This window comes from Parus major, chromosome 7, assembly GCF_001522545.3.
Source record: "Parus major isolate Abel chromosome 7, Parus_major1.1, whole genome shotgun sequence".
In the NCBI taxonomy this organism is placed as follows: Eukaryota; Metazoa; Chordata; class Aves; order Passeriformes; family Paridae; genus Parus; species Parus major.
The window spans coordinates 32,309,283-32,336,859 of record NC_031776.1 but is presented as its reverse complement, the minus strand read 5'-3'; the positions used below and the strand labels follow the sequence as shown (position 1 = coordinate 32,336,859).

At 38.1% G+C, this 27,577-nt stretch overlaps 1 protein-coding gene across 1 annotated transcript in view; it reads left to right on the top strand.

Annotated features, from left to right (window-relative positions):
* The window catches only part of LOC107207247 (von Willebrand factor D and EGF domain-containing protein-like), a 192,817-nt gene that overhangs the window by 112,840 nt on the left and 52,400 nt on the right, over nt 1-27,577 (top strand). The window contains exon 25 of the mRNA XM_033516200.1: nt 2,999-3,096. Within this exon, the coding sequence (XP_033372091.1) occupies nt 2,999-3,096 (98 nt within the window). The remainder of the gene's footprint in view (nt 1-2,998; nt 3,097-27,577) is intronic.

Here is a 27,577-nt window from a genome sequence, read left to right as displayed (position 1 = left end):
ATTCTTCCCATTCTCTCCCTCTGCCTTGAACAACATCCTAGGCAGGATTTCTTCAAACTTTCCTCTGTAACCCTTCCAAACCTTAAAAAAAGCAAATAATTTTGAAAAGAATGTGTTTCACATGCAAATTATAGCTCTGTTCTTTTAACATGCAAGGATAAAACTCTTCCTAATTGGCATTTATTGATTATAATTTTAACATAAGCTTAGCTTGTTAAATAACTCTGCTGGATCTGTACAGGATAATGCATACATAGCTGGTGTCATTTTTAGTGTTTAGTGGCTTAGCATCCCTTGTAAATACATTTATGAAATATTCATTTGAACTTCAGCTCTGTTATTATCCTCTGTGATGTCAATTCCAATTTTCCTCCAAAATGTTTTTAACTTTTCTCCTAACTGAGCTCTTGTTTTTCTGAGCACTACAGAAAGAAGCTGGGGGGTGAACAGGGAGAGATAGACAGAAAGGATGAAAAATGGAGAAAATACTTCCCCTTTTTAAAATTTATTTGCATCCACTGAGAATCAGGAAAACCACAGACAAAAGGAAAATCCTAGTACCTCATCTAATGGCCATGTGTATCAGAGCACCCCCAGATGCTATAGGGATCTGCAGAAAATCCACTTCTCTTTACATTTCCTGTTCCTGTTTTATCTGCTACCAAGATGAAAGAAAAATCAGCTCCCATTTTTCTCCAGACCATATTCATATCAAATAATAGAAATACACACAATTTTTTCTCTAATAATATCATCACACACAGTTCTCTCTCTTCCTGCTAACCACACAGTGGAAGAAAACTTGCTTGGGCACAAGGAGCCTTTTCTGCAGACAGTGCAATCCCTGTTGGGAAGCGGTTTTGTTCCAGTGAGAGAAACTGCTAGAGTTTTCCAGCTGTAAATCTGTCCTTTCAGTGTTCATGGAGGAGCTGGAGTAGCACTACAGAATGTGATTTCATTCCTACTCTGCCCCCTCCACACCCAGAATTCAAACTTGCCCCCTGCCCTCAGAAAAAGGAGAAATTCTGAGGTTTGCAGTTCATGAGACTGTATCTTAAGGAGATTTTTGTATCTTAAGGAGATTTTTGCAACAGACACACAAGAAAAACAAGTTTCCTCCTTAAAATTTGTTTCAAGAAAACAAATTTTACACACTTTATTCTTCAAAGTAAACTGCTTAAAAGTAAAGAAGTAAACTCAAAGTTTACTTTTCAAACTTTACTGCACTTTTACCTTTTCAAAGAGGCAGGAATACATCAACAAGCTCACAGACCAGGAAGGCAGGTTCCTAGCTCCAGGTCACTGGACTCCTACAGCAAATAGCCACTGACACAGCTGGCTTTTCCAAAAGGAGCACCTGAAGGTCACCAGCACATGCAGGTTTGTGTGTGTTCTTATTCTGGACATGGTCTGGGGCAGTGGTTTTGACACAGCATGAGTTTTCACTACGTGATTATAAAAATACTCTTTTGCCAAGTTGGTAAGAATCTCTTCTCTTTAAGATGTGTAGTGTGGCACTAATTCTGGTTCTTTGCTTCTCTGCCCCATAACTGTGAAGTTTGTTATAGATACTTAGATTTTAATATTCCTCACTCTGTCAAAACCTCAGCCTCCCCTCTGGCATAATAACCTGATAGAACAAACCCAATACAAATTCCAGGTGCTGTGAAACATGAAGCCATTGGCCTTCCAAGGTCATTCTAACAATTATTATAACTCTGAGAGTCACTTTTGGATGGCTTAGGATCCCACAATGTGTTTCCTAAAGAAGTTTGCCCTGTCTATCCCCAAGACTTCAGATCTCAACACAAAGACTTTGCACTAACTTAAATCTGTGTCAGAATCAGAACCTAAGTGCAATAAACTGAAATTGTGGAATTTGATCCTTTAATTTTTTTAAGTTGATTTTTTGTAGGAAGGAGAAAAATTCACATAAGAATACAGCAAATTCATTCACATCTGATGGAACATTTTGCTCCATCATGAGGGAGATTGGTCACAAACAGGTGTCTACTTTATATTCAGTTTTGTCTTAACAGTGCATGGTTGGCACCTTCCTATGCTCCTCTGCCACACAAGAAAATGTAAGAAACCACTTGTTGAGTCACATCTGACCAGTTTTTAAGGCATTTCCTTTGACTGTCTGTAACTAGGATACAATATTCTGGCAATATTTATAGAAGGTTTAGCTCATGAGATCTAATTAAAATACTGTGACATGTGTGTTCTTCTTGAATTGGTGCCCTCTGAATTGGCTGTTCTTTTTCTTCTATGCCAAAACAATGTCATAACAATGGAAACTGCTAATGAGGATGAAAATCCAGCTGAAATTTGACTAATTGCTTTTTTCTCTCTTAAAAAATAATAGAACACTGATTCTTTTATTAACAGAATATCTTCAAATTGGTAGGCCTTTATAAATGCAGTGGGACTCTAGATAAAATATTTCTCTGATTTCTTTTTCCTTGGGATAAGTGGTTCATTACTGATTCTCTATGACCAGGAAATCACATATTCCTATTTGGTTTCCAGAGGTATAAAGTGTGAAGTTCACCAAATTCTCCCATTTATTTATTTATTGTGATAGTATCATCTTTGGGAGTACATATTTAACACATTCTTTCATCTCAGCTCGAGGTCAGCACTTTTACAGCTGTTATTTATTTTAATTGGAACAAAAGAAAATAAATTGTGGCACAAATCTTGCCCAACCATCAATGCCCAGATTATATAATGGCTTTCAAAATCAGGCCTTCCACTGATCCATTTCCAGCTGAGGTTTGAGATTCCAATTCCTGAGGTCATCACTTTGTCAGTCTTCTCTTTCCCCCCATCACTGGGAAAAAAAGGAGAAACTAAAAATTGTAAACATAAGACACAGAGGCATGAAATGCCTATGACAAACCATCTTTAATTTTCAATATTTCTAAATATTCACATCCTGATTACAAGACTTAGAATTAGTGCATTTCTAAAGAACTTCATCTCTCATTTGTAGCACTTTGTGAGCAAAATTGTCAATTTGGAAGCAGATGCATCAGACCAAATGTCTGTGCTTGCAGAAGTGGCTATGCTGGTTCAGCATGTGAGAAGAAGGTAAGGCCCAAACACACTGTTCTTTATGGTAACAATAATTGACCTTTTGCATCCCTCAGACCAAGATGACCAGGACTGCTTTAAGAATTATTCTAGTTATGAATGTACAAAGCATGATATTTCTAATTTCACAAATGAAGTGGAAGTATATTACACTTAGAGGAAAAAAACTAAAAAATCTAGCTTCCTTTTCCACATAAAAAAACTATTGCACACTAAATCAGTGCTGACAGAAAAAGAAAGAAAAGACTTAGCAAATTCTGTATGTCCATAATGCCAAGTCACCAGTGACATGTACAAACACATGTGTCTCTCTAGAAATGATTCATCTCACAGCTTTTAAAAGTCTTTGAAGCCCTCTGCAGTTTCAGGGCTTATTCTGCGGAAATCCTGATTGGCCGCTCTGATATGGACAAGTATTGCTTTGATGTAGAAGGAAATCTTTTGAATAAAAGGGACTTAACAGGTTTCCTTCAATCTGTGAGCCTTGCTGAAAGGTAAATGCAGTTAGTAATTAAAATTATGTATTTCATGGTGTCTAATATAAATTACATGGCTTATGTTATATGAAGGCAAATGAGCTACTCCTCCTAAAAGTCAGAATTATGTGATATATGGAAATGAAAAGCTAATTTACTAGAATGGATTATAGTAAACTGTACACATACCCATATTTGTGTAAGAAATTTGGGATGATAAACCTCCCAAGAGTTCATTCATCAGACTGGATTGGATGTAAGTGAACAATCTGTATAAGCTTTAATCAACTTCTCCAAGCCTGTCAGTCATGGAAACTTCACAGTTGATCAGAGTAATTTTTCAAGTATTTAACTACATTATTAGAGCACAGTTTTGACTTTCCTGACACTGACCATAAAGTCTGCTGTGAGTAAAATTGGTGCCACCTTGATGGGCACAGGGGAATGTTAGCTCAGGTCTCTCAGTGGCAGCACGTACATGTCTGAAGGAAACTCGAGGCTCTGCTGCCTGATTTTATCCCGTTTTCCTGAGCCAAACCAACCAAGTTGCAAACCCCATTCTCTCAGTTTCCTCATGTCCTTCCTGGTGTGCTGTGGCTGAGATCAGCCCCCAGCAGCTGCCTCTCCAAGTGGCTCCTGCCTCTAATTAATACTTTTGAAGAAAGAGATGTCTTTCCCACAGCCCTGACACCTTATCCCTTATTTCCCATTTGGTGCAGTTGACTTTTCCTCTGAAAGCACCATCTTTATCGTCTTTACTTAATTTTGTCTTGTGGATTTCAAGCTGTTTCATCCATTTATCAAAAAGATTTTTAATTCTAAGCCTGCTTGCACTGCCTCCAAGTGCGACATTGTTCAAAAATGTGACATCTCATTGCCTGAGACTAAGGAAAGTGGTGAATAGAAGAAAAATCAGGACCTACAGACTATTGATAAAATTATTCCTTGATAATGTTTTCTCAAACAGGCCTTGCTCCTTACTGATTTATTATGAATCATACTTACTGGCATGACTGTCTGAGTCATATCAGAAGTCTCTCTAAAGTGAAAAACATCTGTTCTTTGTGGCAGAGTGACTTCTCCCCTCACTAAGCCTGAGGAACTCATAAATTGATTGTTTAATAATTTATGTTAGCATCTCCCCAGATACCAACTTAGTCTGAATCTTTGGCTGTCATTCCCTTGCTTTTTCTTCTTTTTTCTCATCTAAAGACATGTACTATGCTTATTGGGACTATTTATACCCTTTGGGAGTTCTCAAAGCAAGTCACTGCTGGTTTAGAAACCGCATCTTTAAATATGCTGAGGTAACTCTGAGGATCTCTTGACCTGGAAAAGCTGCTTCATGTAAAAACCCTCTTATTTGCTCAGATGTTCCATATGGGGAGTTAGCACACAGCAGATAGCATGCCATAAATGCAAATCCCAGTTTATTGCCATTTAACCTTGTAAACAGGCCTTAAATCTGACTTTTCAGAATCTAAATACTCAGTTCCTTCCCTATTCTCCCTTGCATTCATGTTCTCTTGCTAATTCTGATCCTGTCAAGCCTTTTGTCACACTTAACCTTTCTGTAAAGAGTGAGGAAGAGGCACTCAGCCTTGCCTCTGTCATCTGCAACCTTCTCTCCTCTCTGCTGGATTCACCACTGCATTTTGCTGTGGGAGTTAATACTCAGGCTTTGCTCTGTTTCTGTTATGAATCTTTGAATATTGGGAACAATACAGTAGCAGTGACATGTAAAATTGCTCTAAAGAAACTGGATTAAACTGGGGAGGAGCAGCCTCTTCCCTCCCTTCAGCAGCAGCTGACAAGAGATGCTCTAGGTGACTGCACCTAAAGTTAACTGGAGAAAAGAATGCAAAGTAATTGCTTCCTATCCAGTTTAGGACACTGATTTTCTCCTTTAAAAATAATTTTTATTCTTCAACTTATAAAATTAAAGTGAAATATTAATTTTCAGCTTTTTTTTTTTTTTTTTGTCAAAGTACAGACTGAAAACACTGAGGAAATAGAATCATGGACTTTCAGAATGGTCCAGGTTGGAAGGGACCTTAAAGACCACCTAGTTTCATCCTCCCTGTCCTTTTTTTCCCTTTTCTTTGCACCAAACATCTGCAGGGCAAGAATTATTTACTATGGAAATACTGAAAACATCACAAATTCAGTCAAATTTTCTGATGTGAATAGAAGCAGAGAGCTGGGGAAAAAAAAAAGGCCTCACTGAAGAACAATTATTTTTTTTTTCCCCCACAGTAAATAGTGCTTGGAGTCTGGTTTTTCCAGTGTATTTGGAAAAGCTGGATGGCCCATATTTGTTTAATTAAGTTATTCCCCTTTCTCTGCTGTAATCTTTAGCATTGTTCCCATTCGTACAGTTAAGATTCCTGGAGGATCAATATACATTTCCCTAAATTATTTATCATCTACATCCTATTTTTCACATTTATATTGCCAATTGATTTGCAATTCATTTTGTGACATTTTTGGTTTACTTTGTTTTGGACTTCTGCTAAACAAAGCCTGCCAACAGCATTCCTCAGAAGGCTAATGAACTTGCTAGAATAGCAATCACTCTCTTAGAAACCTTGTGCGTATTTTTAATTTGTATTGACTCTGAGAGATCCAGATAATTTAGCAAGTTCCATGGCAGACATGAAGACAAATGCTCGTGCTGACTTTTACATTCAAACCTGCCATTAGAGCACATTTGTTCAGGGCTGCAAGGGGTGACCCAAACAAAACAGGCTAAACAAACCCCGTTTCCAATGGAAGCACAGTTTAAAACTTTGGCATTAGTCCCAACAGGGACTGAGACAATCACTGCATCATTTGTACAGCAGGGAATTTTGTGGGAAGTAGAAATTGATATTGTATCTGTTGTCTTAACTGATACCATCACGCTCTCCATGTTGTTTTTGCCTTCCTAAATGGATTAAAGTAGTAGCGTTAATTAAGCCACAGAATTAATTTAAGCTAAACAATGTTATCTAGTTAAATATAAATGGTACATAATACTACATTACAAGCTATTATGATGGTGTATTTTCCCAATAAGAGTTTAAATATTAATGTGCTGAACTTGTCTGTAACTTGAATATTTATTCTAAGGCCGAAAGGCACTGAGAAGTATAGCCTGTTGCAGCAAACAATAATTACGAAAAGGTAAATCTTATAGAAGCTATTTTTAACTCTGGAATTTACCCATGAATGGAACAGTAACTGCCCATCTATTCCCCAGGAATGAACCCAGTGAGCACCTCCCAAAGATTAAACACACTATTGATTTCAGTACAGCCTGAAAATGCACAGTGTCTTTAATAAACTATTTCTCATATTAAGGCAATCCTTTGCTGCAGCTAGTGACCTTCACATCACTATTACTTAGTTCATTTATACATTAAGAGACATTAAACCACAAATCAAAGGTGCTCAAGTTATCCAAGCTGCATTCAGCATCAGTCAATGTACAAGTCAGTCATCTGTGGAGTTTTCTGAAAATACAGCTTGTCTCTTTGTAAATTATTTGACAAGTAAATGGAAGTAATATGAGATTAGAAAGGGAAATTCAAAACAAGCAGTATCGAGCTGCACACATCTGCTGGTCAGACTATTTGTGCGTATATGTACATATTTCCAGATATACATATATAAACTTACACAAAAAAATAATAAAAATATGTACATCTAAAATCCAGATAGACATTTCAGTATAAATGGGTCTGTACATACATGGAAATATGACATGTGACACAGACATGCACATAAATTTTTATTTGATTTTAATAAACATATATCACTCTTCCAGATATTACACACTTTTTTTTCTCAAATCCTTTTTCTAACTGAACCTGTCTAAATGCCAGTAGGTACTTGTAGGGGTCTTTGAATATAAAAGAAATGTGCCACGTACTATTCATAAACAGTGCCTGGATACCTCACTATCCAAAAGTAAGGAATGGTATTTTAGATTCAAACTGGGAAGGAAAATTTGTATACATGATGCTAATATCAAGGTTAACCTGTCACATCAAATACAGTTATATCAAGATTAAGAAACACCTTTCTTCTTGTCCTGAATAATAAAATAACATCAACCTCTTTATGTGCTTTGTGATAGCAATTTCTATAAAAATGCCCTTCAGAACGGGTTCTTAAATGTATATGCTAGCATAAAATAAAGCTTTTCATATCATCTATTATCTTGCTTTGGGATAAAGCAGATTTGCTCATGTATTTAAAATGGGATGATATTCACGGACAACTTCTGCTGTATGAAAATGGGATAAGTGCCCTGAAACGCTTTCAGGCAAGAAGCCAACAATCTCCATGCGTTATACAGAAGTGGCAGAGTGATTTTTTTTTTTTAAGGCACACCTGCTTTAGATGAAAGAAATTGAATTCCAACTCCATAACTGTCAAGCGGCACCGCAAATAATAGAGCCTAAGCAGAATCATTCCAGCAATATTGCTATTTTCCTGTAGGGGCGATGGAGCAGAAACCTGCCTCAGTTCCGTGATAGCACTTTACGTGCATGCTTTGGGAACAGTTCCATTCATCATTCCACTGCTTAAGCCCTTTCAAAAACATGTTCTTCATTCCTGGGTTAATAAAACCTTTGGTTAGCTAAGTCAAAAGTGTAGGGGAAAAAAAAAAGGGGGACTGATTTTGCCAGAATTACATAAATCCCAAAGAAAAGACAAAAACTACAATGAATCATTTGAACGCTTGCATGTAATATTTCTTACATGACACCGCATGCATGAGGCTGTTTCTTCTGTTATCCCATAAGCAGCTGAATCCTCATTTCTTTTTTTCAGCTCCCAACAGGATAAAGAGAACAGCAGGACAATGAAGACAATAATTTGGGCATTGGTAATCTGGCACTGAGCACGTTTTATGTTTGGGAAGATGCAGTGTGAAGAAATTGCTAGTTCTCTCCTTTTTACCCTTATATAATCACACAGAAGAATAAAGGAAAAATACAAAATCTTTCTCATATTTCAATAAACCAACATTTATTTTCTAATCTGTCTATGGCAAGACTCAAATTTATGATCTGCGGCTGCAGTGACACCATCAAAACTGCTTCTAACAAGATTTTACAATGGTACAGACCACTTTGTAATAAAAATTTACTGCCATGTTATTCTGCTTTCATTAAAATTTGATGACACAGATGAATTCCCTCTTTTTTTTGGATTTTTTTAATGCATGTTTCACACGGTCTAGACAAAAATGGATAAATAAGATCCTGATTTTACTGAGATATTTCAGTGACTACCAGTTAAAAGACCTCAGTCATGTTTAATTAACACAAGTGTCCTTCTGCTGAGTAACTGCTAAAGCCAAATGTTTTCGTTTTTTGAGTTCTTAATGTGTCAGCATTTCTTTGGGGAGGTGTCATTGCAACACCTGAGGAAACAAAAGCTTTTCCTGGGTCAGTCAACCATTGATATGCCAAGGACACACAAAGCCCCAGGTAGCCAAAGAGCCTAAATCCCTGGAAACATTTTAGAAAGCCATCCTTCTAATCATACAGCTGGTGAAATACTGGATAATCTAGGTGGGCTCAGAAATTTGCAGCTTAATCTACAAAATTCAGATTTACAGAAACCAACCATTGTCTCACCTTGTGTTTCATCACAAGCAGAGGCACTGATGTGGAAAAATGGGGGAGAGGACAAAGGAGTGTGAAAAAGGGAATAAAAACAACAAGTATCATTTTAACTGGAAAAAAAGAAACTTAAACTGTCACCTTGGACAGCTCAGGTTCAGTAAGGGAAAACCTAAACATCCTGAGTATCCACCCTCTCCTTTTGTTTGTCTCAGTGGAAGATTCAGGGCAAATATAGACTGAAATCTTGGATGTCTTGATTGAGGAATACAGGAGGTTTGATATTCCCTCATTCTTCCTGAAGAAACTTAAGGGAACAATGATACAAGCAAGGATTTTTTGATTGAACCTTGGGGACCGTAACAGTAACTAGGTGTAATATTTGATCTGACTCTTGCTGTCAGTTTATAAGAATAAAAAAGCCTGGCTGTGACATGCTTGAATACTTCAAATTAAGTCTTTTTTAAAAAAGCTTGGAAAAACTGTAGCTACTATAATTCACTGAAACACTCATCATTCCTTTCACCCTGCTTCTAAGAGTAGCATTTTTCCCCCACATTTAACTAATACAGCAATTTTTTTTTAAATCTATGTATTCTGTTCTTCAATAGATGATTTTCTATTCTTTATTTCTGAAGTTTCATTTTATGTTACCAACAGCTCCAGTGTAGACAGTATCCCAAATGCAAAAGATTAAAAAAGCAAATTACACTCGTTTCTCCTTGAGAGTTCCCTACAAACACCTAGACAGCAGACAAGACTTCAAAATTTCTTCCTATATTTTACTAATACACACTGATCTAGACCACAATCAGCAATGTTAATATGATGTGAAGCTTTTTAGAAGTTCCAGGAAGACATTAATACTAAAAGAGAACATTGGCACCCGATGTGTATCTACAAGATTAAATTTAGGGTGGCAATTACACCTTTCTTCAAGTACAGTCACAATCAATAAAAAAGATTTCTATTACTTTGCCTCCCTGCCTACCAGAGACAATGCTAATGATCAAAACTGCTTGCCAAGATTGGATTTGAAAATCTAAAAGAGTTTTCCATGCCTTGCAGTCTCTACTGTATTTCTAAAAGTGACTACTGGAGACAACCTTCATCCCCATCCACTTTTAGACAATTCAAAAACGTTTTTGGGTCACTGAGGATTGTTCATGTGTGGTTAGAAAAGAGAAAGTATTGCTAATAAACAGCAACACTCGAGCTCCAGTATCTGATACCAAACTATGGGTAACCCACAGCTGCTTTGGCTCACAGGCCATGTCAGTATAACTCTCTTTTCTGAAGGATGAATTTGACACTCTCCCTTTTCTCACAGTCACTTCAGCACTTAACTGATATGTTTCCCTTGATTGTTCAATATATTTTGCTAAAAACTCTCTAGATGTGACAATTATTTTACTCCCTGACTGTGGTTTAAACAAGCCATCAGATAAGAGAAAAATTCTTTAGAATTTCATACATGTTTTACACCTTGTTGAAAGCTACCCAATTTTCTTGAAAATAAATTTTAAAAAAAGGTCTTATTTTTCTAAACCTTGTCTATATCACTACTTCTGTTATATTTCCAAAAATACAGCAAGGAGCTAAAGCAGAAGCCCTAGTAACTGCATTCTAGAAAAAAATATTACCAGCTCAGCACAGTTACTTGAAGTTACAAGTTACTTAGTTCTACCTTCTAATTGTCATTACGACTTCCAGTATTCTTTGTTTGCTGAAGACTTATTTCAAAATCCTATTAAACCCAGAATAAATAGGGTACAATAAATCATGATCTCTTTCTATGGAAATAGCAAACAGAACCATTAGGTAGAAGGGGGTTTTTGCTTAATATCAATCATTTTAAGAGCACAGTAATAGGCAGATTTAACTCATCCATTGCTTATAATATTCATTCATGTGGATGTTTAAACATTAAGTCACTGCCTCTGGTCTTTTAGGATTTTCTTAGGGTTAATGTTGTTTCCAGGCCAAAACTTTACCCCTTTTTTCTGCCTAGAAAGCAGAATTTCTGCAAAATGTATAAAGAAGTTATTTTTGGTGGGCCTATTTTGCCACTATTAACTTCTGCCAAAAAGATGGGACAGGTTATAAGCTCCATTGAACATAGGTGGGCACAAATGTGCACCACCAGAGTATATCAGCTGAAAACCTCAGCTCAAAGTCAAAATTTCTTGGAAGAAAAAAAAAGAAATTAAAAAAAAAAATTGAAAAATAGACATGTTATTCATTCCATAAGGGAAAGTACCATTTAATTTCAATTTTTTTTTTCTCTCATTTTATGAAGTGCCATTTAAATTTAAAGAATTCTCTCCCTGTAGAATAGATAAACATCTTCACTCTTTTTAAAATAGGCAGTTTTGCAGCAGAAATGTCCCACTTTTGGGTGTCTGCAGATCTCATTCCTTGATTTATCCATGAATAGGCACAACAGCAGAAGCCACTAATTCTGACTGAAGGAGGCCACCCCTAGGGAGAGGAGCATGATCTGGTCTCCATGTGTATGTAATGCTCAGCCTTCCTGCCAGAAAATCCTGTTCCCCATGGATCACTGACACAACAGCTGGGATGGATGGAAATGAAGAAAGTTTGGGGCTCATTTCAAACTGATGACAATTTGAGAGGATCTGCCACATCCCAAATGAGAAAGCCTCTGTAATACTACATATACATAAATAAAGGAACATGGAATTATGCATAAAATTATTTTCCTTTTTAATTATTTAACTACAAAAGCTGTAGCTAATGATATGCTCTGCGGACCTTATACTACATCTTTATGCTCAATTAATTTTTTAACATTAATATCATTTGGAGAAGGAGCAGGGCTTACCAGAATATACAAAATATACATAACAATATGTACCTCTAAAATTACTGTTCATACTTGGACAAACTAATTAATGCTCAGGAGCTCTAGGTAGGAGCTGCCACATCCAAAATTAATGACCATTATTCAGAAAAATTGTCACTGTGCTTGAGAACACAAGCTCAGGGGCAGGTTTGGAGGGGAAGAAGGTCTCTGCTTTTAAGGACACAGATATTCCTCTGTCCTCTATAGTGCTGCCTATCTATTTCTGCTGAGATTTGGGAGATTTTAGCCAGTTTCTCCCAGGAAGAGGAACACACAGATGCTCTGTGCAGCTCTTTTATAAAAGCTCCAGGCCCTGCACTCTCAGCAGAGGTGCAGGAGCTGCTCCTGCAGAGGTGAATTCTGGCTCCAGCAGCACAGCCCGTGCCTGTCTTCTCTCCACACCCACTCCCATATCCAAGGGGATGTGATCTGTCTCTGCTCATAAGCTAAGACACAAATTGCCCTTCTTTTCTGTCTCTGTCTGAGTCCCAGGCAGCTGAGTTCCAAATTGACATCTTAGTTGACCTCTTCAGAGTTCAAAGAATTACATCTTTCTCTCTTTTCTCTGCATCAGGCCCAGTTCTGTTATTACTTTCCAGTTTGACAGGTAACTCCACATCTTCCCAAACTCTGCAGCTAACCTGGTTTGGAGAAGCCTCTCTATTAAAACTGGAAAGTGGCTCCAAGGAAAAAGCCTAGCTTGACAAACTCTCAGTGTGAACTTTTATTCTCATGATCATAACTTTGTCAAATTTCTCTTGTCCTAACTTTGCTCTTGCAATTTTATTCTTCTGTCATGACAGTATTTTATGTGGAATCAGCCAATTTCCCAGATGATTTCTTTGCCACCTGGCTAGATTTCTTTTCCTTTTGTTTAGAAATAATTTCAATCTAGACATGCAACTTGCTGGCATTTGTACTGCATCAGGACAATGGGAATAATTTACAATGAGTTTACTAAGAGGACACAGAGACTTTTAATCCGTTTGCCTTACAGCCATGGGAAGAAAGAAACCTGCTCCTGATTTGCTCTCAAGTCCCTACATTTTTCCTTTCTTATTTTTTTCCCTGCAGCAGCTTTCAGCATGCATTACCCATGACTGATTTATTAGATTGTCGGTGCTGTTAGAGTCCATGTCAGGTGTATGACAGATTTGTCATAAGGGTGCAGCAAACCCAGATTACCCTGTTCAAAAGCTGCATGCCTTCCTATACTCTGTGTCAAGCTTCTGAGAGTTAACAAAGGGTTTGTCACTAACCTGGATGTCTCAGAGAATGAAGATCCAAACCTTTTGTAATAATCAAGCCTGTTTATTTCACATTTTAACTAAGTCTGCTGGACTGAAATAGAATTTCAACGTGCACAAGATGAAGCAGCCTATCTGTTTAATACCACAAGCCACTATCAACCTCATATGTTCATTTGCCCTTTAATACAGAAACAATTTCAAAATCTTTCTCCTGCTATTAAAACACTTTTAAAAGCTTATGCCCTTATAAACCAAGCAATCATTTTCCCCTCGACAGCTACGACCTGCCATCACTTTACCAGACCAAATTACTGAAGAAGATTAGAGGTTCATAAAGGCAAGAGGCAGAAATTTCCTTCAGGAAGTAAAAGATGACCAAAGTTCTATTCACACACAAAAAGAAATTCAAATTCAAGTTCTATTTACTATTTCTTCATACAGAACAAAAACTGGCTTTGCAACTTCAACTTGGAAACACCTGAGAATAAAGATAAATGTCCAGACATAAGAAATGAGCTAAACAAAATAGTTTTAGACTGTAGCTGGGAAGATCATTAAGGAAAACCATCAGTTATTTAAATTATGTTCAGGACATTATAAAATAAAAAAATATAATAAGTAGGGTGGTATCTGAACAAGATGAGCAGAGGGATTAACTATGTCATAAGGATATACAGATATTGCAAAATAATCCCAGAACACTGATTTGCCTTTCCTTAGAGATAACCAGAATAGAAGGGGATAAATGAATTAAATAAAAAAATAAAAATAGACAGAGGAAAGCCAGGCCTAATCTCTCAATTTGACAAAAGTTGAAGGAAAATTATTTTTGTGTCAGAAGGTCTGGGGGAAAAAAAAAAAAAAATAAACCCTGGGAAAGGTTACAGCAGCATTTAAAAAAAGCTGGGGGTAGATAGGATCTGAATTAGAAACTGTTGCATTAAAGACTACCTGGATTAGAAAAGAAAATTAAAGAATGTTTACATAAAATAGGAGGAAACTATTCTAGGATTGCAGTTGAAACAGGAAGAATATTTACATGTGAAAAGTGTTTAAAGTGTGCCCTGTAAAGAAGATGGACACTCCCTTTTTATGAGGAGTTATGTAGAAAAGACAGGAGGTGATGGGTACAAATTAATTCTGGGACAGTCTGATTAGAGATATGAGGAAAATTTTTCACAATGAAAACAATCAGGTGCTTGAATTTGGAACCATGTCCTGAGGGAAGTGGTGGATTCCCTAATGTTGGACACTTTTAAGATTCAGCTGGACATGGTGCATCACGTTATAAGGAACATTACTCAAAAGTCATAACTCTTTCCAAGTCCATGACTGGTTTAAGGGCACAGACCACCATGAATATAATCTAAAACTCAGACAAATCAAAATCAAAGCAAATGTTTCCAAGACCTGGCTGCCACTGTTTAGGACACAGTTCAGCTGCAACAAACTTTAGAAAGCAAATTTTAAACATATTTTTATAGCTAAGTTATAGCATGAACCTAAATGCACTTGTACACTCATCCCAGTTAATTAGCAATCTGCAAACTGATAAATATTCCATAGACATGGGAGAAATTGTCCCTGTGCTTAAAAAGAAAAGTTTTGTGCCAGCAGCCCGACACCACAAAGTGTTTCCAATATTTGTGTGGTGTTTTGTGCCCATGAAAAGAACTTTTAGTCTGCAAATTTAATACTGTACTGACAGTACAGTACTGCAATCTTTTACTGCCTGAGTGCTGCAGAGTGCTTTGCCTGGATGCTCTAGGCTAAGTCCTGTCCTTGGGTGCAAGGGCACAGCAAAATGCATCTGTGTACTTGAGAGCTAAATTTAGATGAAGGAGAAAAGGCCACATGAGATAGAGTTTCATTTTGGATCATTTCATGCTTGGATTTGTAGTCAGTAGCTTTAAATTTTCCTGGCACCTGAAATACATTTGGTTTTATCCAAGTTAGGGGTGCTCACAGATTTGTAGTACCCTGCTGAAGTAGCTGTTACATGATCAAAGTTTGTACAAAATTAATAGCAGAACTGAGTGGGGGGAGGACTTAAAACAGCAGCAAAACAAATTAGGCAGGGCTTTAGAAAGTTTTCTGGCTAACTTTGAGGTTGAGCTCACAGCCCTTATAGAAACAAAGCTTTCCAACACCACTTTATCTCTGCTGGGTTCTTGCCCCAGAATTCTCTCTTTGTCCCTCAGCCAAGGTGGACCACGTCAAGCAAATATTCAATGTGCATGCTATCTATAAAGGACTCAAAACCCACAGAACTGAAATCTGGAGAAAAGATCTTGTAACTAAGCTCTAGGCTGTAACAGCAAAAACAAAAGCCTGAAATTATTTGCAAATTAGAAAGGTGTCTAGCAGACACTGGGATTTGAAACCATTCCTCAGAGTATCTTTATTGAAAAGAGTACTGTCATTGTTTAATATGCCATACAAACTAATCAGAGATTACTTTACATTAACAAAATTACAGCAAGAGTTACCGAAGACAAAAGCTAAAACATTATTAAATAATACACTGCCATTAAAAATTATAAAATTATCATTTACTTCTCTTTGATGGAAGTAACTACTAGGGAACACAAATCCAAGTGGACGTTTATTGAGCACAATGCACTTAGTTTTTAATTAGTAGTTTATAGGTAAAATAATGTATAACTCAAGAAGACAGAATCAGACCAAGTTTGGTTGTTAGATTTTTGAAAATGTAATTTAATATTCTCCTGTCTCATCATTATTTTATAAAATTACCACCAAGACAATGAAAATATTTACATTTTTTCTTTCCAATCAGGCAAACAATTTCTAGAGAAGAAAATATGCCTGCTCATAGCATCAAATCTTTAAATGGACTTGGATCAAAATACATAATGAAAACGGGGAAAAAATTCTATAATCCATCTTCAAAATGAGGAAAAATAAGTAATTTTTATAGCTAATCTGAGATCTCAAAGTGTAAAGCCTCATACATGAGTAAAATGACTCATTTCCTATTTTTGTATTTATATTATCACTAAATTCACTTCAGTTGTTATGCCCTTGCTTTATAAACTGTTCATATTAGCAGAAAAAAGCTAGAAGTCAAGTTTTGAGCTGAAAAAGAGATTAACAGTTAAAATCAGAGTTTACCAGTACTTTATAATGAAGAGAGGAATTATATCTGGAATATCTTTTAGGTTGCCACCAGAAACAGGGCACAGCCAGTGGAACCTCACTGGCAAAATGTTCCCACAAAGGTGCTGTGAACCACCAGGAGCTCCTCAGATCTGCTCAGTTCTCTCCCCACTGCAAATGCAACTGGACCAGGTTTCCTCAGCTGATTTAAGAATTCTGAGACAATTCTGAGGCAAAAGACACACACAGCTTTCCACAGAAAACAATTTGTTTGACATGAGTTTTTCTTAATAAATTCATTTTGACTATTATTCATGTTGTTGTTAGTGTGCCCTCTGTACATATAGAGACAAAAACCTCACCATCAACCTGCTCCTCTTTTTTCTCTTTCTTTAAGTAGCTTTCATTGTAACTCAAAGCCCTAGAGACAGAAGATATTCCTTATTCCTTATCTTTGGTTTCAAAATAGAAGTATGATGGATATTCTGACAGAAATGAGAATAGACATTAAGCCATAATAATCCTGTGTTCTCAAATAACTTAAGGCACAATTTCAGCTTCACTCATTCAGCAACAAAAAATATTATTTATTGGCTGTTAAAGAAAAATATGGTAGCTCTTGATGGCAAATTCATCCTGTTTCTAAACATATGTTATCAGTGCTCAGAAGGGAGCTGTAAGCATAGATTTTAAAATAGTCCTGCAAAGACATTAACACTGAAAAATTGAAGGTAAAACTGATGGAATTCAGTTTGATCCCATATTGGCAGTCAGAGAGTCATAGAATCACAGTGTCACAGAATGGTTTGGGTTAGGAAGACCTTAAAGCTCATCCTGTTCCAAACCCCTGCCCCAGGCAGGGACACCTTCCACTGTCCCAGGTTGCTCCAAGCCCCATCCAACCTTGGACACTTCCAGGGATGTGGCAGCCACAGCTTCTCTGGGCACCCTGTGCCTCCCCATCCTCATAGCAGAGAATTTCTTCATAATGTCTAATCCAAACCCACCCTGTTTCCATTTCAAGCCCTTTTTCCTTGTCCTCAGGGCTGCTCTCAATCCCTCCTCCTCCCAGCCATTCTTTGTGCTCAGGATTGCCCTGGCAGAGGTGCAGGACCTTGCACTTGGTTGAAATTCATGATGCTCACAGTGGCCCCCTCTCAAACCTGTCAAGGTCCCTCTGGATGGCATCCCTCCCTCCCTTTCTTTGGGCTGACCACAGCACACAGCTCAGTGCTGTGAGCACCCTTGTCTGGAATTCCTGTGGCACATTTCCCATATTTACAGCAAAATGCCTAAAACACAGGTGGAAGCACAGAAGAGTGCTGGGCAAAGGCAGAGCTCGCTCCACACATCCTCTGCCACTGCACACACAGAGCACAGGCTGGAGACGTGTGGGACAACACACAGCCTGAAACTGGAGCATTTTTAATCCTCCAGACACTGTAATAGAGGTCAAATATCATTTACAGCGTTTAAAATTTTATTTTTAGGAAGACTGATGACATTACATCTCATTGGATATTTATGAAGAGAGAGTAGTCTCATTTTCATGGGCAGCAAACACTGTGGACAGAAACATTCACACAAAACCCAGCTGTTGATGATCTGCATTGGGAATTTTTTGCTATCTTGCACATATTACCCACAACACTGACATTCTTACAACTGCCAAGCCTTATTTTGAGCAAAGCAGCCTGTTTGGCTGGTGATTTCATACAGCAGAAGGCATTCTGAGAAAAGAGAAAGAGGCAGGAAGCATTCACTAGCACAGGTTCATTAAGTCATTGCAGCACAACTCAATTTGGCCGTGGGACGTTATTTTCCATGGAAACTCTGGTTTGTGCTAACACAGTTCTACAGGAGGCCTAATCAGAGAAGTCTGATGTATTTAGTGGGAGCAGAGGGAGAAGGGCCTCAGCTGCCAGGACCATGGCTTGTGGGAATAGAAATGTCTTTAGGTTTTTCTCCAACTCCCTGAAATGCTGGAATCCCTCAAGGTCCTGGAACACAGTTGCAGGAGCTACAAGGGCAAACTGTGCCTGGCAAAGGCTGGGACATGGGATGGCTGTAACATCGTGCAGGAGCACTGCTGCATGGCAGGAATAACCTCACAAAGAGTAATTTTGTTTCTGAAAAGCCGCTTTGGATGCTAGGGAAGAGCCCCACATGCAGCAGGTCCCATAAACCCTTTATTCCCCATCTCAGGCACCCACACCATGGGACTGCCAGATAATGTCCCTGCTCCAGCAATGGCACCAGGAGAATCAGGACTGCAAGTGCAACAGACTCTACCAATATCTTCTCTAACCATGCTCAAAGGCTGTTTCTCTATTAAAACCAGACCATTTATCTTTTACAATTTCTGTGTCGGGCTGTCGTTGTCAGATAATGCCAGACAGATATTTATCCTGTAAACCTTGACAGAACCCTCATAAATGGAGTGATATGGGCTTTAATTGCAAGGACACACTTTTCTGTAGGATCCTGCTCCATCCAGTGTACTATATGGACATAGGAAGGGGTCAGATTGCACACAGTGCCACAAATCTGGCATTTCTCAGCACAGAGCAGATTTCCTTCACTTCACTCAGACACCTTCCCTGATTAAACACTGATAACTAAAATAAACTGGCACTAACTCTATCAGCAGGATGAGAAAACATTGTGGAAATAACCTCCACTGGAGATACTGGGGGATGAGAGTGAAATGTAGATAAAGCAAATAAGGAAGAGGTGAGGAACATTACAAACTTCAGTGCCTTCAGGCTTCACTTAGAAATATACAAATAAAATAGAGAGTTATGATAATCAGGCTGGAATAATAAAGTGTTATGTACTAATCTTTTGAATATTAAGTGCAGCTATCGGCTCCAGACTAAGCAGGACTTGTTACCTTTTAACATCCCCTAGAGACTTTCAGCTGTCTTGACTGCTTGCTGTCCCATTAAATCACAAAGTGCAGTTTTCCAATTAGCTGGGATATTTGATAGAAGTTTTTCCTCTTAAAATAAAGTCAATTTTACAAGCAAGAAAAGCTTTAAGAGTGAGGTGGCCTTTTACCAGTTTAGTACATAATTTTCATTAACTGAACTTCATCTACTATGTGAAAAAAGCCAGTTAAACCTAGATAGATAGAAAACTTATAAAATTTGAGTTCTAGAGTTTTGCTGGTTAAAATATAATTGTTTCCTAGTAGTTGGACAACCTTATTATTTTAAAAGTAAAAGATTATGTTGAAGGTAAATACCATTGTCATTGTTACAATGGTAAGTTAGCATTCAGAATTCATCTCACAGGATATGCCTGTCACAATAATGAATATAATGTTCAATTTGCTGATTATATTCACATTAAAATACCTCCTTTTATTTCTAAATAATTTGTTATAGGCTGAACACTCGACTCCGTTATTTTTTTCATTAATAAATGCAAAGTTGATCTGTAACAAATTACTTCTTTTAAGTTTAAAAGGAAAAATTTAAGGAGAGATGTTTAAATAAAAGATATTTTAGGTGGTATCTTACCAACAAGTATTATTACTATTCATTTTTTCTTCTTTTAATTCCGTGTTTTATATCGATGAAAAACACTTTTAATTCTATTTTAGATGACATTTACATAGATAATGAATTCCCACATCCTTTAACTTCTCTAAGTGCTACACTTGTTTTCTACCTGAGCTGAAGAAAGGAGGTATCAACAAATCTTGAGTTCACTGTAGCTTAGTGTGGTTTCATGTCTAATATAACCTATTAACTGGAAGAGAAGATTCCACTGACATATAAAATTCACTAATCCTACAGAACTTTTTCACCTGAAAGTTGGCATCTAGCATCAATGTTAAAATAAAACAGTATAATTCAGCAACAGTCTGAACTAACAAAAAATACATGTAATAAAGCTTACTCTTATCCCAAAGTATTAGAGAATTTTAACCTCTAAGGCAGAAAAAAGCTATAGGTTTATTTCTCCAACATTCCTCATCTTTGTGAACATTGGTTTAGCTTCACTGGTTTGGAGCAAATTGAAGTCTGCAACTTCACAAAGCTCCAATAAAATGCATAATGTTCAATTTCATCCTTTCTGAAGCTCTATGTCCATTACCATAATGGACTTAAATATCTATCACTCAATTCTCAAACTGTGTGTTGAACACACAGAACAGACACACATTAAACACAGGTACAGGCTTATGACAAACAATTCAAGCAAAAATGTGCTAAAAGCATTCTGAAATCTGCTTGCATTTCCATTATTAACATACATCACAGCTATAAGATTCCTTCCCACTTATACCTAGATTTTAATATAAATGTTCTGACCTTGGATAGATAAATAAACAAATGTAACTAAACTTTAGTAAGGTTGGTTTATTTTATTATGAACCTTAAGGCTCTTACAGACAGACCATGAAAATACACTATAGTTACTGCACTATAAAAAAATCTAGGCTATGACATATTCTCCAACCATTCTGGGAAAAGCAATAACAATTATAAACAAGCCCCTTGAGGTTATAAACAGATTTTCCATAAACTATCTCTTCCCAGCTATCACACTAATTTCCTTCTTACTGCCATCACTAGTTTTACCAATAATATCTTTTCAGCCTGCTTATGCAATAGCTAAGTAATACTCCATGTAGCTGAATATTTATTCATTTTAGAGAGATCAGACTCAAGGCTGGGCTGAAGGAACCTATTGGAAATTACTCTTGAAGCAGATGCATTCTTCTACTTGGCCTTCTAGAAGAGAATTTTATTCATTAGTAACCTTCTGACAATATCTTGTTTGCACCAAGGGTCAGAAACTGATCGGTTTGTTGACATTCAAGTTGTTCTCCTCCAGGGCTTTTTGCTATTTTAAGATTATCATCCATTCTCCCATTTCCAAATATTTATGGCTAGGCTTTGTTTACCACAGGAGGGAGCAGAATACATCGTAGGACTGAGTTAGCAGTTCATAGTTTCTGGAAAATCCTGACAGACAGAATTGAGTCAGAAAGACTCTGTTAAGTCTCTGTGAGACTGTGTTTAGGACTAGGAGGAGAGAAAATACCAATTTTAATCCCAAATCTAGCAAAAATTTACCAAACACCTTCAGCAATAGCATTAAAATGTTCTATACTTCAGTAATTTCCATTATTAAAATGTATAAAGAACTCCTCTTGTTTTGAAAATTTTCCCTTTAAAAGGATAACCTCATGGAAAGGATTACTGGGGAAAAATTCCCTAATGGCCCACCAATCCTCTAGACATGTCTCACCATTACCTGCTGCTTCCAGAAGCACCACACAGTGTGAGGACCAGCAGGGAACACGTCTGCTTCCCTGTGTTCTTCAATTTCCTTCTACCCTCTTCACCATCCCAGGATTTGGATCCTCTGTGTCCCAGTGATGCATCAGCCCCACCAATGAAACCCCTGTGAGCCCCTGTGCCCTTAGAGCACATAAGTAGCACAGTCTTGAATTTGAACTCAATTTGAGTTATGCCATGAGTAGAAATTCATTCTTGGCGTATGATAATCTCCTCTGGCAACAGTTCCCCTCCCCGTTATTTTTGATAGTTGTCCAGCAAAACAAATAACATCTGTAGCCTGGAATTATTTTTTTGAGATTATCCAAATTATTGTTTATCAATATGTGAGCTGCCATGAGGTAATTGGCACAAAGATGCCCTGGCATGAATATAATGTGTGCAAGAACCCAGGAAAGGAGAGGTCCTTCCTTATTACTTCAGCCCCTTGGCCATCACTCACAGTGGAAAAGAAGGAGGAGGTGTACAAACCAAACCTGAGGTGTGAGAAGGGAAGAGGCTGAGAAAGGAGATAGGTAGGACAAGTTGTTTCTGGTGATGAAAGGATGGAAAGGAAAGAAGAGGAAAAAAATTGAAAAGAAGCAGTTACTAAGATCACCTGAGGGACTGGTAATTATTTCTACTTAATTGCAGTTTCTCTCCTCTGGTAAGCTGAGTTTTTCGGTGAGCTTCCTCAAAATCTCACATCCAATCTATAAATATCAAATTAGCACATCATTACCCATGCTTTTTTGGGGGGATTTTAGGTCCATGGAATGAAAATGCAGGTCTGATTGAGACAAAATTCACACTGAATTTGACTCATTTCAAACAACTGGCACCCATCTGAGTCCTGAGTTTCTGAAAACTCAGCTGGGTTTTGAGCCTTGCAGCAGTTTTCTCTGGGCTGATGAGAATTGTGGTGACTATTTCCAAAGCATGTGCCAAGCCTCAGAGGAGACTCAGCTTCAAGGGAGAAAGAAGGAAATTTAATTAAAAGCAAACTAAAATCATTGCACTGAATCCTTTGGGAGAGTTTCACCTAGCTCTCCATTTTTAAATACTGCTGTAGCAGGACACACTGCAAGCAAAGGAACTATAGAACTCTTTGGAAACTCTTGTATGGAGTTCTGGCATAACATTTCACAGCCAGTAACAGGCAAAATGCATCACATAGCACTATCAGGCTGTTGCCCAATATCAAGTTCAAAAAGACATTAAATTCAGTATGGCTAAATTATCAGGGAGGATTCTGAAAGCAAAGGATTTAACCAGGCTTAATAAAGGTCAAAAAAAAACAGGGAGGAAAGTTAAAAGGAGGCAATTTTCTTCCTGCTGTTTTTATAGATTCTGTAAAAAAAATTGGATAAGACAGGCTGTCATCTACCACAAATAACCAGTCTGTTTTGTGTAACCATTCTCCAATTGCTATTTCAGACTTTTGCCCAGGATGGTGCAAGGAATGCCACCAGAAAACACTGGTCTAAAGCCTGAAGCTAAAACCTGATTAATCAGTGGAAGAGGCCTTTCTGTTCTCTGAGCCTGTGCCCAGACACATATTCCATTGTGCTTGGAGCCTTAGAAACTCCTGCTCCTGGGAAGGTGAGTGGTGAGGGAGTAGGATTGACGATTCCTTGGCCTCAAGGAACTGCAGCTTCCCTGTCATGGGGTCCTGCCTCAGCCTGGTATTGATTTCTGTGCTTCCTGATCAGTCAGAGCAGCAGTTAAGTCATTATAAACATGTTTTTCATTCAGCTGGGACAGATGTTCCTCCACTGCAGTGTGCAGTTGTAAACTCTGTTTAATACATTAAGCTTCCGAGCTAAATTGCATTGGTAATTTTATCCCCTTTCCTTCCTGACCTTCATAGGTTTAAAAATCAGGTACTTAACCTTGCATTAATGGCAGGGGTTTTATTGCACAAGATTACACATTTAAAGCCATTATTATAACCTCTGCTCCCAGGTATAAAAGGCTGAGAGACATCCAAATACATGCCAGGAAAATGACTGGAAAGGAAGAATAGGAAACCTTTCTGACACCATCATTTTCTTCCTTTTTAACACTGCTATGAAAAATGGGTCCCCCAGTTACTACACTGAAAGTTCTCAACCATAACAAAGTTATATGAATATTTCTAATATTTTAAAGAGTGACCTGTGCAACGTTAATTGAGGGATTGTAATTTAAGAGTTAGGCCTTGTTTTCACATGGAAAACATTTGCATTTGCCAATTACACATAAAATTCTAGTAAAAGCAAAATTAGTGTCATTCTAACATGATTTTTTTGACCCTATTAAAGAAGAACCTAATCATAAAACTTCATTTTCCAAACATTATCTTTACCTGTCCACAAGTTCACAAAAAATCCTCTCACTCAAGCTTTTTGTGCTGTTTAAAATCCAAGGTGCTGGAGGTGTAGGATGCAGCTTGCAAACTCCTCCCAGGCTGAATTTCTCATGGGTGCAATGAAAACCCCCTCGTGCTCGGTCTGTCATCTCATGCCTGCTTCCCCTAGGATTGGACTTTGCCTTTTTACAAGGCTCTGGAGTGTCAGGACAAGGGGAAATGGCTTCAAACTGACACAGGGCAGGGGCAGATTGGATTTCAGGAAGAAATTGTTCCCTGTGAGGATGGTGAGGCCCTGGCACAGGTTGCCTAGAGAAGCTGTGGGTGTCCCATCCCTGGAGGTGTCCAAATGCAGGCTGGATGGGGGTCTAGTGAAATGTACCCCTGCCCAGAGAAGATGAGCTGGAATGAGAGGGTCTGTAAGGTTTCTTCCAGCACAAACCATTCCATGATTCCATGATTAAACCTGTGGAGCTGCTGCAGGCCCACCCTTGCCATGCTGCTGCAGAGGTGCAGTGTGTGGGCCAGGTCTGACAGCCAGCCAGACACCCCAGGAATTAGAGCTATTTGGACATAAACAGTTGTTTGGGGCTTTTATCTCAAATAAACATTTTGGTTGCAGAATTTCAATTTCCAAGTCTTTGGAGCAAAGCAGACAGATTCTAATTGGAAAGGCCAAGTGCCCAGAAATGTTACCCACAGCATCGGCAATTTTGCATTCAGGTGGAACAATCCAGTAGTTACCAGACCTTATCAATACACAATAAAAAGTGGCAGCTCTTGTTCATGCTATCCCTGGGAATGCCAGATGGCTTTTTCTGGCTCATGACCCAGATGGATTGCTGGTTATGTTGTTAGTTTACTTCAAATTACTATTTGCTTTAATTGCCACAGTGCTATGTTTTCTAATGATGTTTCTTGAAGAGGCACCAATTTATTTGTTTCACCAGCCATTTCTCTCATAAAATGTGATACTAAATATAAACTGAGATAATATTGGCAGGATGGAAGTTAGTTGTTTTTGGTTTTTTTTTAAAGAATAAAACCAACAAACTTGGAAAAACAAAAAACTTTAAATTTCATTGTATCCATACGTCTTTATGGTTCACCTTAGATTTACTAGTATCCTGTGGAGACCTTTATATGCAGTAAAATGTCTGCCCCAGGTAAAATTGCCAGCACTTTAGAACAAAGGTTTTGTAAGTGGTGGTTTATAATGCGTGTGGGATTTGAAAAGTACATTTTTTCTTGTCTTGAAGATAAGTCTTATTAAGATGGCATACCACCTTGGAGGCAATAATGGGTTTTTTTCATACCACAAGTTTGCAATAATACTGTTTCTTGTAAGAAAGGCAAAGAGTGCTTTTTTTTTATCCTAGATGAGGTTGATGCTTTCTGACCTGATATTGTTACGGTAAGATACAGATTGAAAGGAACTCTTGAACTTCTAAGCACAGAAATCACTACTGCCAATATAAATCACCAATATTCAATCTATGGCTGGACTGAAATCTTCAATTTTTCACCCTGTGTTTCCTTCACATCCTCACAAGTAAAGCTATTTGGGGTATACAGCTCAATTTTGAAATAAAATAAATTCCAGATATGATAGAAGTCTACTATGTCAGCAAACCTGAATCAGGATTTTTAGTACAGTTCTAGTTACACTTCTAAGTTGATATGTTTTCTAAATGCTTTCAGGAATCAGATTTCAGGGCTCACCTTGCACCTCTGAACCTCACCAGGCCCCAGCTGTGCCATCACCAAACTGGGCCCCAGAATTGTGTTTTACAGGCATCAGTCAGGCTTGGGAAACACATGCCCTGTCCCTCTGTTAGCCTGTACTTTGTTTACTTGACTTGCCAAAGAGAGTTACAGCATTTTAAAGCTGCAGGTTGTTCTGAAATGTTCTATTATATGATGCTGGATATTAAGGTAAATCTTGCTGAATGAGTGCAAAGAAAGGTGAATCACTTTAAACAGCATAATAGGCAGCACACTTCAATTATTCTGCTGCCTCACCTGTATTGTTTCAAACAAACCAGATTTAACAGAACATTGCCTTTATAGTAGCATCAATTTGTCAACTAAACTAGAATAAATATAAAACAAATCTTGCGATAGACCTGCATTTTTAATCTGGTTAAAACAATATAGAAAACAATTACCAACACAAAATTTCTCATAAATGGCTTCTGAGGGCATGGTGGGATCAGATGGTTCTTCAATGCCCAGCTGAGGTCCTGCTTCATAAGGACAACCCAGTCAGCTGCCAGCTTTCCATGGGATGCCTCAAACCTCTGTTAGACTACACCGGAGCTGGGTTACAGTATGTGCAGTCCTTAACCACAACCTACTTCTCAACTCCACTCAGAAACTCTCCTCACACAAAACTGATCCATTGGATTGCTCCTTCTCTCCCTGCTCACCCTGTTTCTCTGAACTTCCTCCTTCAGCAACAACCAGATCCTCGGGCCATTGAAAAATCCCAGGAAAATGCAGGCTGGAGCTCCCCCTGCTAGAAGCAGGGCCAGATTCCCAGGGAGGTCAGTGTGCCAAAGATGCATCCACTGGAGCTTAGAAAATCTCCATAGCCCCTGTGGGCTCCTGTGCTGGTGTTTAACCCTCCTCACTGTGCCATTTTTATTTCTGTATGTCCAATCTGAACATCCCTTTCTCTTCTCCAGGCTGGGCCAAGCCAGCATCCCAGTCTCTCCTCACAGCTGAGGAGGTGCTCCCACCCACCTCAGCAGCCCTCCACAGAAAATCCTCCTTTTTGTGTGCATCTCCTGAAATGAGCTTTGTGGTTTCTGCTGCCCCAGTGCCACCAGCAGGAGGGGGATCCCCACCCCCAGGTGCTGAACTTCAGGCTGGCACTGGGAGTTTTCCACTGGCCAGTCTTTCCAGTCTGTTCAGATCCCTCTAGGAGATTTGCTCCATGCTTTCCTCAGGCATGGAGTGAGACTGACACCCCTCTAACTCCCTAAGTCCCCGTCCTTACATTTTTTAATTATTTCAGATGCAGAAAGTGACATTAAAATCTGATATTTCTCTCAATCTTATCTTATTATTCTGAAATTTCCTTCTCACGTTTCTTTCCAGTAAGTCCTATTGCGTTAGAGCTTAAGGGAAAGTTTAATAAGCAAAAAGACAACAACTTTACTGCATATTATTTCATTAGTTCCAGAACCAACCTCACTAACTCCTCTGCCCCTTCTATTTACATTCTGTATTTGCAGGCAACTACTGTGTCCTTTGCTTTAGTAGTTGTTAAGCCATGCCATGCATATTTAACTCTTAATCATTTCTCATTAGTTCATCTTTCCTGTTCCTGACTCACTTTTGTGAATATTAATTAGCTTGTTAAGAGCTTTGTGCCTCTGTTGGCCTCGGTCCTGCCTATATGGAAACTGAGGGAAAATTCCAATTCAAGGGACCAGGCAGCTCCTAATCCAACCGTGACATCTCTGGATAGGAAGAAGAATAATATCTTCCTTTCTTGTC